Raw genomic sequence first — 15,503 nt, 5'->3', positions numbered from 1 at the left:
TAATAATTAAGGAATTATGTTTTTAATGATATTATAAATTTTTTCTGTTTTTAAAAAATATTTAATAAAAAATATTTAATTTTCTCAAAACAATTTGTCAGACTACATTATGGGTGAGCAAGACTTTTAAAAAAGCATACCATGTGACGGTGTCGGACTTCAGTGGATGCAATAATTATGGACCTTACGGTACTCTTGACTAACACAATCCTGACCCCAATCATGGTGTACAGCTTGGACGGTATGCGCATCTGTCATTGTACCACACTATTTTGTTTTTGCCAGAAGTACTCACGAGAGTTATTGTGTGAACATGACATCTTAAAACTGGAAGAAGAAGTTGCAAGGAAATTGCCAAGAAGTTAACGCGTATGGTGTAGAAAGAAGCATAGACTTGTCTTTTTAAGGATAGTCGATGATGTCCAACTCTCTTCATTCAAGAAGTAGACTGATCAGGCATTGCATACACACGTCCACTGACTAATTTCTTCCATGGCCTCTTCTTCATCCTCTTCTTCAGTCACCTCTCTAAGGTGGTACGATGTCTTTTTGAGCTTTAGAGGAGATGATACCCGTAATACTATTACTGCCCATCTCTACCATGCTTTGTCTCAAAAGGGAATCTGTACTTTCATAGATGAGGATGAAGTTAAAAGGGGTGATGAGATTTCACCTGCACTTCTCCAAGCTATAGAAGGTTCAAGAATTTCTATCATTGTGTTATCAACAAATTATGCGTCATCAACATGGTGTTTGGATGAGTTATTGAAGATTCTTGAGTGTAAAAAATCAAAACAACAAATAGTTCTACCTGTGTTTTACTATATAGATCCATCAGATGTTCGATATCAAGGAGGAAGTTTTGGTGAAGCATTGGCTAAACATGCTGAGAAATTGAATGTAGACATGAAGTTGCGGCTGTGGAAGGAAGCCCTTCGAGAAGTTACCAATTTGGCCGGATACCATCTCAAAAATGAGGGCAAAAATGGGTATTATATTCTAACCGCTTTTAATTATGCCTTCTATTGATCAAGATTGCCTTTTTGCCCCCATTCTTTGTATGAATCATCAGTGTGCATGATCTTTGTCCAATACGGAATAAACTAATCACAACTTGATCAACAGAAATATATAAATCATGTTTATCATTTTTTCTTGTCTATCATGAGCTCTTAAGCATTGATCAATTTTCGAGAAAACCAAATAATTTTGAAGTTAATTAGAAGACCGTATTTTGAAGCATTTAATCCAACATCTAGTCTTTTGTCTAAATTAAGTTCATTTCTAGGACCGTATAAAACTCAACTGAGGACTCATTTGGGAAGTGAGATAGTTTTAGGTAGTAATTTTTTGGGTTTTGGAAAATGAGAAATAAAAAGTTGAATAAAAAATATTATAAAATTAAAATATTGTTAGAATAAAGTTTTATAATATTATTTTTGTTTGGTATTTAGATAAATTGAATTGTTTTTTATTTTTTGTTTGAAAGTTTGAGAAAGTGGTGATAATCAGTTTGATAAAATTGTAATGATTAATTTGAAAAAATTATAATGATTAATTTGAAAATATTTGTATGTAAATTATGTTTAAAAATGAGATGGAATAAAATAAGATAAAAATTTTGAAAAAAGCCAGTGATAATTGGGAGAAAAGAATTAAGAAAAACAATACACAATAATTTATTTTCTAGCTTACCGAAAACATACTCTAGTCGTAGTACTGAAAGAAATTTAAGAATGAGACGCCCATTTTGATTTTTGAGTAAGGAGAGAACTTGCCATCAACTCGCGGCAACATATATTGCATGTACCCTACAACCTAGCTACCAATTTCTTATTTTATTTTATTTTTCCGCCATAAAAGAAAATTAAATTATGTTGCTTGTATTTCATGTGAGGAGTACAAGTCATTAATTGTTTTTTTTTTTTACTTTTATATATGCGTGTGTCTACACACATGTAGGAATGAAGCAAATTTAATTGAACAAATCGTTCGAGAAGTCTCGAGAATAGCAAATGATCATTTTTTTTTATCCATTGCCAAGCATCCTGTTGGATTAGAACCTCGTCTAAAAGATGTCGATTTGCTTTTAAGTGTTGAAACGAACGACATACGAATGATAGGAATTTTTGGAGTTGGCGGAATTGGTAAGACAACTCTAGCCAAAGCAATTTATAATTCGATTGCTTTTCGATTTGAAGCTCGTTGTTTTCTTGCAATTGTTAGCGACACTTCGAATCAAGCGGATCGTTTGGTCCAACTGCAACAGACACTTCTCTTTAAGATTTTAGGAAAATGTAAAAGTTTGAAGATTGACAATATTGAGACGGGAATCAGCACTATAAAGCGTAGGCTTTCCTTTAAAAAAGTTCTTCTAATTCTTGACGGTGTAGACGACTTGAGCCAATTAGAAAAATTAGCAGGAGCTCATGATTGGTTTGGTAATGGAAGTAGAATCATCATCACAACAAGAGATCAACACTTGTTGACTACTCATGGAGTTGATTCAACATATGAGATGATGGGATTGAATCAAAATGATGCTTTTCAGCTATTTTGTTGGCATGCTTTCAAAAGAGAGATACCGGATGATGGTTTTGGAGAGTTTGTAGAAAGGATCGTAAATTATGCTGGGAGGCTTCCACTAGCTTTAACAGTGCTTGGTTCAGATTTATGTGGTAGAGATGAACGTCAGTGGGTAAGTGCAATGGATGAGTACAGGCAAATCCCTCACAAAGATATTCAAAAAGTACTTCAAACAAGTTATGATAGATTAAGTGAAAATGAAAAGAATGTTTTTCTTGACATTGCATGTTTTTTCAATGGACAAGTACAGCTTGATGATGTCATTACAAAGATACTAGATAGTTTTGGTTTTTACCCAAACTTTTCGATCCCAAAACTTATGGAGAAGTGTCTTATTTCGGAATGCCGTGGAAAATTACAAATGCACTCCTTGTTACGAGATATGGGTAGAGAAATTGTTCGAAGAGAATTTCCCAAAAATCCAGAAGCACGTAGCAGATTATTCTTTCATAAAGACGTTCGCGATGTACTGCAAGAAAATACAGTAAGTCATATCAAAATCTCTTTCAATTAAACATTGTTATTTTGGCATATGCGACGTATACGTGTATGTATATAAATATATGAATAATTTATTTTTTGATTTGTCGGCACACTTAAACATCCATTGTTTTCCTATGTAGGGACCAATTAGTGTAGAAGCAATTTTTGCAGATTTTCCTAAAGGTGATGATATCATCCACTTGAGTCCCGAGGTCTTCAAGAATATGAGAAGACTCAGATTATTTAGATGTCTCAATGCACAATTTTCTGAAGAATTACCTGATTGTCTACCGAATAAAATAAGCATACTTGATTGGCCAAATTGTCATTTACAATCTATGCCATCTAAATTTCGTGGAGAAGGACTCTTTATTTTACGAATGCCCGGTAGTCACATCCAGGAGATACCCTTATTTAAGGTAGAATTATTATTATTTTCAATATTTTTTTTCTTTAGACTTAGTTTGATGTTCTTTTCTTTTTAACAGAATCTCACGGTTATGAATTTACGTGGTTGTGGACGTATAACGGAACTCTTGGATGTTTCAAGGTGCCCCAATTTGAAGAAAATAAATCTTCGAGATTGTACAAGTCTATTGAAAGTTCATGATTCTGTTGGATTGCTTGGTGAGCTTGTTAAATTAAATCTTGCTGGATGTTCCAATCTAAGGAGCTTTCCAAGGAGACTTCAGTTGAGATCTCTGGGATTCCTTGATCTTAGTAATTGCTCGAGCCTTCAATACTTTCCTGAAATCGAATGTGAAATGAAACATTTAGGCCATGTTGACTTAACAGGCACCGCAATAGAAGAGTTGCCTTCATCCATTGGGTATGCCACTGGGCTTGGATTTTTAGATCTAAGTAGCTGCGTAAACCTTAAGTGTCTACCAAGGAGCATTCATCAGTTGAGATCTCTAGGGTGGCTTGATCTAAGCGATTGTCCAAATATTATAAGTTTTGGGATGGAGGAGGAGGTGCATATAAGTGGACAACCCACACCCTATGTAGTGTCTAGAAGCTGGGAAATTGCAGCTTCATCGGGTGAAGAATTATTACCATTGATGCCTCCAACAAAATCAACCACTGATCTTGAATTGTATCTTAAAAAGTCTGGCCTATCGAATTTCTTTGGACCATTTCATTTCTTTCCCAATCTGACAGTATTAGATCTATCAGGCAGTGATATCGTAAGCATTCCTGCAAGCATCGAAAGATTTGATTGGTTGAGGAATCTTATACTGAATGATTGCAGGCAACTTAAAGAAATTAAAGGGTTTCCACCAAGACTATCAGTATTACGTGCTAACGGATGCATATCACTGGAAAGTTTACCAAAAGGATCACATATATTCCCTCGCCAACGGCTAAGATCGATTAAATTGGCTAGATGCTATAAATTGAATATGGGGAATTTGTTGATGGGGAATTTGAGGCCACGTTATATGAGTCCGCCTGCCGGATTAAATTCCGCATGGCTTCAAGTAAGTCCTTATATATATTTCTCTTTTCCTTATATATTAATTCGTTTTGTGTGGCTAATCGATTTTTGTACGTATATGAATATAGTTGATATATATATATATATATATATTATGATGTATTCATCCAACAGGTGACTAACATGATATTTCCGGGAAAAGAGATTCCAGATTGGTTCATGTATCGCAAGAAGACTTCAAATGATCACCGGTGTGAATTTGATATTCCATCGATTGAGATGTTTGGCGTCGTTAGAATTTGTGTTTGTGCTATTATTGAACCCGTTGGGAGGTTTTGGAGCGTTGACATGATGATAGGATCAGTTGCCTACGACAGTAACCATAATGTAGGAAAATTTGATGAAATGGATTCAGATCATGTATGGTTGCAGTACTTCACTGTAGAAGATGTTGAGCTCAAACGAGGGATCAGTTTAGGTTGGGCTGACAATCTGAGGATTATATTCGAAAGCAGTCCAAAGGCAGTGATCTTAAAAAGTTGTGGAGTTCGTCTGTTCAAGAGCGGCGAGCGGTATGGCCAACAGATACGTCGTTTTTCTGATGATGATTACAAGAAGCCTGTTTCAACCTTGGACATCGAACTTTTTATGTACACTAGTGACATGTGCCATAATGTCTGATTATGGTTGACTTCAAATTTGTTTCAAACTCAAACTCAATATTAGGTGCGGGAGCAGCTTGATCTATAGATTAGTTTTACACCCTCCATTTGCACGCTGCTATCTATATCATGATTCTACCTCTTTTATATTGAATTAAGGCAATAAATTAACTGAATTCAATTTTAATAAATAAATTCTAAAATGCTAAGATATGAGCATAAAATTTTAAAAATACTAATACTAATAATTTTTAAAACAACTTCGAATATTCAGGCTGTCACTCAAGGTGTGGCTGCCACCACTCCGAGAGACAACCAAAATAGTCATATATATCTGCCACCATCAATTTTAGAACACAATATTTTCAAAATATTTTATAGGGAATTAACAATTAACCAGGCTTTTATTGAAAATCACGTTATAATTTATGCGGGCCTTCGTTAAAATATTGTTCACCGTTAAGATGAACATAAAAATAAAAAATGACGTACGTGGTACGATCATAACGGCACTTGGATATTGTTAGAGATCAAGATAACAAATTGCAGTATATATTTGTGGACTATAAAATAATTTTGATATTTGTGAAATTTTATCATAAAAAGAATGAAATTTAAGGAAGTATATAACATCCCGTTCTCGGAGGTCCGGAAAGTCAACTTCTGTCACCTGATAATCAACTCCAACATTTCTAATATATTTTCTAAATCCAAATCAATTCTTCTATAGACTCCAAATCACAACAGAAATACTTCCATTTTAATTGACCACACATATTCATATTATAATTCTCCATACAGAAACTCAAATAGCATAGATCAACTTCTCGACATGTCTAAAAGAACATCACAAAACAAATTAAAGTTTACATGTCTCCATAAACCATCTACTAAAAATGAACTCATCCAACATCATCAATACCCCAAGGTACTCAATCACCATCCATAGCTAATTTTGCCCATGCATTCTATCACTGATCCTCAATTGAACCATCAAAATCATCTGAAATATAGTGAAGGTAAGGGAGTGAGTTATTAAGAACTCAGTAAGCAAAACACATTTACTAGTATGTGAATATGAGTATTTATAACGTTCAAAATATGGAACAAAATATTTGCTTTCAGAATGCAGAATCAAAACTTGTTACAAAACATAAGACAGAAACTTTCAGAAAACAAACTTATTCTAAAAAGAATCATTTGGCATATCCAAACTGAAACATTATATTCATATCAGCTCATAGCATCACATCGTGATAAATACCATGTTTAAACCCCATGGTAGGGCTATAAACCACCATTATACCCGTGGCAAAGCCATATTTCCTATTATACCCATGGCGGGACCATATGCTACTATTATATCCATGGAGGGGCCGTATGCAACTATTATACCCATGGCAAAGCCGTAATGAAAACCGAACAGAACATCAAAATTAGACTTTAATCAGAATACATATTCATAATCCCATGCTAAGGTTTTTAGATGCCACAACATATCAAACAGAGTATGGAACAAATTTAGATCATTTCACATGTTCAAAGATAACAGAATCAGAGCATCTTTATTTAATCAAAACGAAAATTTTAAAATCTCATATTTGCTCTTTCTCAATTCAGAAAACTAAACGTACAAAATTAGCTCATGTTTACACCAGTCATGATAGAAAATTCTTTCTCATTACATATTTCATGAATATGCATAACACATCTGAGGCCGTTTTCAAATATATTTTCATAACACAAAAACATGCATATTTTTCCAAAAATCAACCTCATTCATTTTTTTTTGTTGTTGTTGTGCAAAACTAGTAATTGAACCCTACTTACCTAACTCTTGCAGAGAGTTACTTAAGCTTTGGACCTGAGCTCTATCAATGTCACAACCTAAACAGAAAATTATTCACTAACATGTTAATAACTTGTATCTGCTCATCAACTTAACTAACAAAATTCCACCATTCTAGGGATGAAATAAAGCAAGCCTACAAGCAAAAGCATTTAGAAACAGCCCAACACCAACACATTCCTCATGATAACCAACACCAAACCAACCGCAAAATACAACTCCAAAACCAACAACAGCAACTCCCACCACTAAAACATAACTCAAAACAGCCACGTCAACTCCAACCTTCAATATAAAACTCCAACACAGCCACCATATATTTTTAATCATCCAACACTTCAATCCCGGGCATCTACGCCACTCATAACACATCCAACATAACCAGCCCAAACACACACACACACACATTGCACAAACAGCCAATAAACCACCTCGAACAGGCACCAATCAACTCCATTCGCCACACGTCAACCCAATTCACCACACTTTTAACATTTAAAAGGGCACAACACAACCAACATAATAAACATGTACCCCGGACAGCCATGTAAAATCATTAATTAAAATTAATCCCAGCAACTAAAATTCATTGATATAGTCCACGTAACAAAGTCGATCATAAATCTAAAATTCTGAAAATCTTACCTAAGTTCGGGTGCGTGGCTCGTGAAAATTAAAGAGCGGAAACAACACTGTTTGGGCGCTAGCTAGCTATGACCTGTGATTTAAAATAGTGACGTTAAAATTAAACTCAAGCACGTGTAATGTACGCTTGTGGCTCATCTTGAGGCAAGGCCTTACTTACGTCGGTGAGGGAATTTTTGTAGCTCCAAACAGCGGCGATTTCTCAGCAGTGGGAGAGGAAAAATAATCTGTGCAAAGTTTCTATGAGTATTAAACTAGTGAGAGTGTACAGAGTGAGAATAAATACTATCAAAATTACCCAAAGATCAAAGTGGCTCACCACTGTAGGACAAAATAGAAGGAACAAAAAACCTCAAAATTTAGTGGTGTCGCATGGCTTGCAATTGGGAAAGAAAATCTGAAAATTTCATACCAAGCTGAAACTATATATTTCAAGTGAATAGTAAAACCAGTGGGCTAAGAGAGGGAAATGGCTTACCGGCGAGAAGAGAGTCCACTCGCAACGACGTTGAACGCTGTGGTGGCACGACACAAGTCTGTAAGAAAGCTTGTGAGTTTCTTGTGTACGAGTGTGTGTGTCAATGGAAAATCTGTGAGGGTGAGTGAAGTACAAAATACAGATTACAGAGAGAGAGAATGAACATGTCACATCCACAAACGGAATGGTTGGGCCAGGCTTGGGCCGAGTCTAACAGAACTTGATTTATTTGGGCCGCAGGGTGTCTGGGCCGTTAGTCTGTTTACTTTCTTTTGTTAAGTCTGCTAGTTAATAGTCGTGGGTCATGTTTGAGCAAGACTGAAGCCTTTTTCCTGTGTTGGAAAGATTTTAGCATATAAGATTACCGTAACACCTGAAAAGAATCATCCTGTTGTGTTTGGCCACTTGAAATTTTCATCTCAAATTTAAAATTCTCATCTCATCATTATAATTTTTTCAAATTTCAATACAAAATATAATAAATAATTCAACTTTTTCTTAACTTTTTCAAATTCCAAAATAATAATAATATTAAAATATAATATTTTAATATTTTATCTTTAAACTCAAAATTTTCATCTGAAAATTCTTAGTGCCAAGCAGAATAAATTCTTCTATTTTCCCTTCTCTTCATTTCTTCTGTGGAGGGGTGCCCCTCAAAGTGAGCAAATTCTATGTATATCTCATTAAGCACTTTGAGGTGTGTTAGATAATAAAGGCATACCGGCGTCGTTGAGGGCCACATGCGACGGCACCTCGTTGGTGGTTTTGTGCAATGGGGAGGAGAGAGGTAGGTGTTCAGCAAGTGGGAGATTTTGTGAGGATGGGGATGCACACTACAACGAGAAAGTGATAAGAAGTAGAGAGGGAGAGATCTGAGTGATGAAACCAAACAAAAAGAGGAGTCAAAACTATAAGATTGTCGAGAGCTAGAAATCAGAGTGGAGGGATTTTCAGGATTTCAGAAACTGGGGAAGAAAACCATCGGGAAGGGAAAACTGCAAGTGGAAGGTGAAGACAGCTTACCCAAGGAGATCGACTAAGCAGCCGCGACTCCGTGGAAAAAAACGTGATGTAGCTGAGCTGGGCTTTGGGGGGCTGAAGATGGCGTGGCTGGGACTCCAACGACAACAGAAGATGCGGACATCGTGCGGAAAGAAGAGCACCGTGAGCCTGCTGCTCCAGACGGCCAAACGACGGCCTCCATGCGGTGGTGAAGCTGAGATAGAGAGAGAGTGAACCGAGAGATAGAAACGAGTGGGCATGGCGTAAGGGGAAAGGGACGCTCACCAAGAAATATAGCTGTACGCGGCAGTAGCTGGGAGTGACGGAAGAGATGGCGCTCGGAGAGGTTGACCGTGGAAGAATAACGGTGGCACGACTGGGATACACAGCAAGGGGCCAGAGCGATAAGAAAGAGCTTACGTGTATTTATAAAGGAATAATACTATATGTACGTATAGTTTTACTTTACGTACAGTTTTACTTATATTTTTATTTATAAATTTCATTTTATTAGTTTTTGTTTTAAATTTAAATTTTAAATTTCAAATTTCAAGATTTTCAACATATCAGTTGATATTGATATGTAAAGAAGTAAGTTTTTTGTAAATTTTTCGTATATTCAGCATTTTCCTTTACAAATTTATTTTATGTTTTATTTTTTTTTAAAACCTAACATTTTTTTAAAAGAAGACAGTCATTTTATAAGCATGAATGGAGTCGTGTCTCCCTAAACACCAATTGTTAAAAGGAAACAACCAAAAACAGAGGAAGAAAAATGCTTCACCTACAAGAAAAATCTGCCAACTAGGTAATGATACATAATCAAGATTGTAAAAGTAGCATTGCTTTCACTGAACAGTATCTCAAACTCAATTAAAGAGAACGTCATACCAACTATGTATGTACCTGATATTGTTGATTCCATGAACGATAGAGGGATCCTGTTGACCCAAATGGGTAAGCCAAAAGCCAATAATGCTGGATAGAACATGAAATCCCACTGTTTATAGAACATAGGAAGCCTGAAAGCAATCTCTGCCATCCCATTGAACATCACGTTAATCAAACTGAAGAACTGTGCCCCAAAAAACTTCCCTCCATTTGTGTAGTACTTCCCACTGGCATTTCTGTCTTAAGGAATAAATTCATTTAATTCATGACCACAGTTGCTGACTCTCCCAGAAATTGAAACAGGGAGAGAACTGAAATCAACTACCATTTCAAAAAGATATCTTGATGGTTTGATGATTCCACTAGCATCCTGAAGTATCTGGATTTTTCTTTGCTTGGATGGAGAATGGTGATCAGCTAGCTAACCCGAGGATGCTCTATTTGCCTGCTTTGCAAATCAGAGGCAGCTTTCAAAAATCTTATGGACTTGATACCTTTTCCACTTCACCCCCAAACTTCATATAATGGACTTCTTCCCCACGAGATTTCTTCAATGCAACTTGAGCATGGAAGAATGATTCTGCAACTTCATTGTCGTCAGGCAGTTCCCTCCTCAAGATCTCATAATCCTTCACAGCATCAGCCTATATTTCCAACTGCAATCCATGGTAACTAATGGCACAAACCATACAAATTCTAAAAATTTTGAAAGAAAAAAGATTGAACGTAAAGTTGAGCCAATTACCTTGCTGTTTGAGACTACCTTTTGAAAAAGTGCTTTTAGCTCACGTTGAAGATAAGCTAGACCATCATCTAGAATAAATATTAAAAAACTAAGTTAAATGGATAATAAATTAATATAAACAAGATTTTAAAGTTTCTAGTAATTTATATAAAAATTTACCTTCAAGGTCAATTGACTATACACATTCATCCAACTCACAGATGTCGACTGATTCGATCATTTGCCAATTTTGGCTGGTGCAAATGAGGACTAAGACGATGAACTCATAAAAAGATCCAAGATATGTCCTCCATTACTAAATGTGGACTCCGATACAACAATAAAAATATGGGTGGCTAACACATCGTGCTACCTCAACAAAAAATGATAATTGACGGCATTAACTCTTCACCAATCTAAAATATTAAAACCGTTTTTAACACACCCCTCATACAAATACCTCTCTAGCCTTGATCTAAACTCCATAAAATCCTACTCCTCAAGATATTTGTCTAACATGACATCAAATCTATGTAGAGGTAGTGTTGATTCATTACCAATGTTTGTAGATGTAGTGTTTGGCCTCCCTTAGTCTCTATCCTATCCACCAACTCGTGCCCTCGGTAATTTTTTAACCAAAACTTCATTATCATTATTTTTGTATTGTGGCATAGAAGCAATTCACACATAATAAAAATTTAGTGGTGGGCACGGCACATTAAATTGTTTTGCATCATAGTTCACAAGTTCTTGTGGACCATACATACTTCTCTCTGCATCCTTCTTAACATTAGATATTTGACTTTTTTGAACTCTTTTAATTCTAAGAGGAGAAGTTTCACATTCATTATGGACGCGGTGCATCATGGATGAAGCGTTTCTTGTAGTAGTAATTGAATAGCTTAGCGCAATAATTGCGCTGGGCTTTCAGATTACCACGGTCAATAAGTTTCAATTTAGTAAAGTGTTTCCATACCACGATTGATTGCTAGATGATTTTTTGGATTTCTTGAATAAAAGTGAGACGAAATGGGTAGGATTTTGTATATTTGTGGATAAAGGGGTTGGAAAACTCTAAAACTTCTCCATTTTCACAATAAGAGAAGAATAGTCACTACCAAACCCTTGAATTATACCAACATTACAACTCAAAGTATATTCTTTCATTTTTTATTGAGTAATAAAGACTAATAAATACACTAGAATAAATAATATAAAATATTTAAAATGATGATTTTGGTGACTTGCTGCAACGAAGTTACAATTCCATATTAAAATTTTTATGTTTCATTATTGACATAATATATAAAATAATGGAACAGAGGTGGAAAATGGAGGCCATAGAGATGTGTGAACTCACAAATCATGTTTACGGGTCATGTCAAGACATATACATCATACTATATGGATCAAATTGAACACGACCCGTTAGGACTATCGTGTCAAAATCTCAAACCTTAACACGATTCATTAACATAACAGATTGACACGACCCGTTTTGACCCATTAGTGAATACGAAATAGATTGATCCGACCCATTTATGTTAATGAGTTGAACAAACCCGTTTCAACCCATTTGACCTAATTGATTTTATATAAATATTAAAACATAAACAGTATCTATAAAAAATAAACAAAACTAACAAGACGTCAAAAAGTACATTCTAAATAATAAAAATACTTTAGAGAACCATTTCCATAAAGTTTCTTATAAGAAAAATCAACAAAATGAAGCTTGTAACGAAAATCCAATATAACTGCTATAGCCAACAATACATTGAACTCAAACTAATATTTCTCAAACTTAGCAAGCATTTAACAAGACATTTTCTTTATGTAATCATCTTCACTTTCAGAGTGCTTATTTAATGTCAAATAAATCAAAAACACTGTTGGAAAGTATAAATTGGCTGCAGAATATTAGGTTCCAGAAAAGTCACAAGTGGCATCGCAAAATACTCCCAATAAACTGTTAATCTTCTCCAATTTTTCCCACTCAAATGTTGGTGAACAATGCTTAAAATTGGAATCAGTCAACTCTAAATGATTAAAGGCACTACGATAAAAAATAGCACTCTCAAATATAAGAAAAGTAGAATTTCATTAAGTGGGAACATCCTGTCTCAACCCTTTCTAAGTCCAGCATGTTGAAGTCAATCAAATCGTCATTTTCACCTGCTGCCTCACTCATCTAACAACAAACAACAAGAAAATATGTTAACAATGTTAACAACAAACAAGGTTGTCTGTGAAACTATAAAATGAATACCACTTAAAAAGACAAATGAAACTGCAGGATGAAGAATAAAAGATTAAATCAATGCATGCATCAATAAGCACTAACAGAACATATTGTAGGTTGTTAATCTCAAAAGTTCATTAATTAGTGGTGGTGATTACTATATATCTAAGTGTTGGACTGAAAATCGTGAACTTAAACAGATTAATTAGGACTATGACACTTGAAATTTGACTTTAAGAGCTGCATTTGGTTCCCAAACTCAGCTGAGCTCAGTCTAATTTTAAACTGAGTCTCACATCCAAACACCCAACTCTCAAATTATTAAACTCATCTCAACTCAAAATCTTCTTACACATAAGATCCACAACATTTTTCAACTTAAAACATCTTTATACGTGAGACCTACAACCTTTTTCAATTTTTCATAAAAAGTAATAAACTCATATTAATATCTAAATACACTTTAAACTCAGTTTAGATGGATTCTACATAACTCCCTTCACTACTCAACTTACTACTATTCATAAAAAACTAATCTCAGCTCAGCTCAATATTTTTCTCCTCTACCACTAGTACTTACCTATTGACTTGTTATTATCTCCATATTTTCGTTAACTAATATATATGAGGTATGCATGCATTGTATGGATTAATTAGGCCCTCAGAAACTTAATTTGGGCTTAAAGATCAGTTTCATGGGACCTTAATATTATATATATAAATATAATATATATATATATATATATATAAATATTTATATATAATTTTGTCTCTACCTATGCATGATAGTTCAGAATTCATTTCAAATAAATAAGCAAAATCAAATGGGTAGTAATTAGGGCCTAGTTAGCTAATCCTCCACTACTCATGATGTCTGTTGGCACACTGAAATAATTAAGTTACATTTGTTGCTTGTATTAAGAATCTGACAAGCACATTTTTCCACTAATATGTGAGAGTTTTCTCAAAGAGATAAAAAGCTGATTAGCATACACAAGCGCACACATGGGATTGGATTTGCCCTCAAATACAATAAATAGAGTTTTAATTTACCGATCAAAAAGCTGATCAACATACACACGCACACAGATGAGAAGCCTAACAACTCAGCATGCATAATCAAACTTGACACTGGAGCATAATCTAGCTGGGAATTTCTACAAGGGCCCATGTCTTTGTTGTTTCTTAGTTTAATTCGTCTAATTCCCTTGTGCTTCCCCTTTTGATTCTACAGCTAGCCCCAAGGGTTCACATGCTAAATTAAACTTGATCAAAATGTGACTCTGCAAATTGCCTAGGGTGGGCTAATCTGTTACGGTGTTACCTTTGTGTGAAGATCCATAGGTTGAGGCTTTGAGCTGGTTGAAGATCTCTAGAAGAAGAGAGAAGGGGAGACCAATGGTCTAGGATGCCGCGAAGAGCTCTATGCCTTTGTGTGAGGAGGATGCCGATGGCTTAGGCCACCATGAGAGTTTGAGACAGAGAGATCTCTAGGCTGATGTTGTGCCACTGCGTGGGTTACAGAGGTACTCGTGAGTCATGACTATGTACTATGGGTGTGGCATAGCAAGCGTGGGTTATAGACTCGTGAGTCATTACTCTGTACCGTGGGTGTGGGGCTGTGGGCGATGGGCAAGGGTTATTGGTTGAAGAGAGGGGCGGCATGAGACTTGAGTAGTTGAGTGAATGAAAATTGAAAAGTTAGGTCTAAGGGTATAAACATAAATTCAATTTTTTTAACGGGTCATAACCCGTTAGTGACCTGTTAAGCATTCGTGTCTTAACAGGTCAATCTGTTTTGATCTGAACCCTTTGAAATTAAATACAAACTCATTTTTATCGTATCGTGTTCATATTTGATTAATTGATCGTGTCACATATTATCACCCCTAACCCCTTATCAAGTGATGGTGTACATAGAGATCTTAAAATCTCCCCAAGTTCTAGCCATGTGGACCTAGAAAAGAGTTCTTCATCTATGCCCACGAGAGGAGGGACTACTACACACGTGTTTTGGTAGGTTTGTATGCATCTTTTATTATCATTATTATTATTGTTATTATTATTATTGTTGTTGTTGTTGTTGTTGTTATTATTTTTATTATTATTGTTGTTGTTATGATTATTATTCTTATTATTCTTATTATTGTTATTGTTGTTGTTGTTGTAATTATTATTATTGTTATTATTATTATAATTGTTAATGTTGCCAGCTAACGTTCAAATGTCCTTAATTAGGGCAACGCTGGCTTTTACTGCTTTAGCTCATGGGATTTCAACCATCATATATTGTTAATTTGTTACTATTAGAACTGTAATTTCAGTTTGTCCAATGCCCACCGGCCGACTAGTTTTTGGCTTAAACTGTTCCGGGAAAAAGAAAAACAGAAAGATTTCAATAAGATCATGTTTGTCTGTCAAGTCACAGAGGGCATGTGGTTTTGCACGCTATTCTAGAACCCCTAACATGTCTCACCAAAAGTTCGTACATGCAATTAGT

The 15,503-nt window shown here is 35.2% G+C and overlaps 1 protein-coding gene and 1 long non-coding RNA gene across 13 annotated transcripts; one reads left to right on the top strand and one right to left on the bottom strand.

Annotated features, from left to right (window-relative positions):
- The first annotated feature begins 359 nt into the window (after positions 1 to 359).
- LOC122296237 (disease resistance protein Roq1-like) lies at positions 360 to 5,276 on the top strand. 4 transcript variants are annotated; one of them, XM_043105786.1, is made up of 5 exons: positions 360 to 976; positions 1,962 to 3,070; positions 3,210 to 3,488; positions 3,558 to 4,550; positions 4,682 to 5,276. In XM_043105786.1, exons 1-5 carry the CDS (start codon positions 493 to 495, stop codon positions 5,186 to 5,188), a joined length of 3,372 nt encoding a protein of 1,123 aa, XP_042961720.1. In that variant the 5' UTR covers positions 360 to 492; the 3' UTR covers positions 5,189 to 5,276. The 4 variants fall into 4 exon arrangements, with proteins under 4 accessions (XP_042961720.1, XP_042961718.1, XP_042961721.1 ...); XM_043105784.1 differs by having other exon boundaries at positions 360 to 989; positions 1,963 to 3,070; XM_043105787.1 differs by having other exon boundaries at positions 360 to 989; positions 1,963 to 3,070; positions 4,710 to 5,001.
- Positions 5,277 to 5,907: 631 nt separating this feature from the next.
- On the bottom strand, positions 5,908 to 14,676 carry LOC122296240. Of its 9 annotated transcripts, none has more exons than XR_006238436.1 (7): positions 14,328 to 14,676; positions 10,783 to 12,952; positions 10,053 to 10,693; positions 7,824 to 7,890; positions 7,664 to 7,736; positions 7,000 to 7,056; positions 5,908 to 6,172 (listed from the first exon to the last, which is right to left on the bottom strand). It is a non-coding gene; the product is annotated as an uncharacterized LOC122296240 (long non-coding RNA). The 9 variants fall into 9 exon arrangements; XR_006238441.1 differs by lacking the exon at positions 7,000 to 7,056 and having other exon boundaries at positions 10,053 to 10,277; positions 10,363 to 10,693; XR_006238440.1 differs by lacking the exon at positions 7,000 to 7,056 and having other exon boundaries at positions 10,053 to 10,273; positions 10,363 to 10,693.
- Between the last annotated feature and the right edge of the window lie 827 nt (positions 14,677 to 15,503).

The sequence above is a fragment of the Carya illinoinensis genome, chromosome 15 (genome assembly GCF_018687715.1).
Source record: "Carya illinoinensis cultivar Pawnee chromosome 15, C.illinoinensisPawnee_v1, whole genome shotgun sequence".
Lineage (NCBI taxonomy): Eukaryota > Viridiplantae > Streptophyta > Magnoliopsida > Fagales > Juglandaceae > Carya > Carya illinoinensis.
This window is presented reverse-complemented; position numbering and strand designations above follow the sequence as displayed.

Coding starts and splice junctions, on each gene's coding strand:
- LOC122296237 (XM_043105784.1), top strand. CDS start 493: ATGGCCTCTTCTTCATCCTCTTCTTCAGTCACCTCTCTAAGGTGGTAC. Junction 3,071..3,209: donor ATGTACTGCAAGAAAATACA/GTAAGTCATATC, acceptor TTTCCTATGTAG/GGACCAATTAGTGTAGAAGC. Junction 4,551..4,681: donor TAAATTCCGCATGGCTTCAA/GTAAGTCCTTAT, acceptor TTCATCCAACAG/GTGACTAACATGATATTTCC.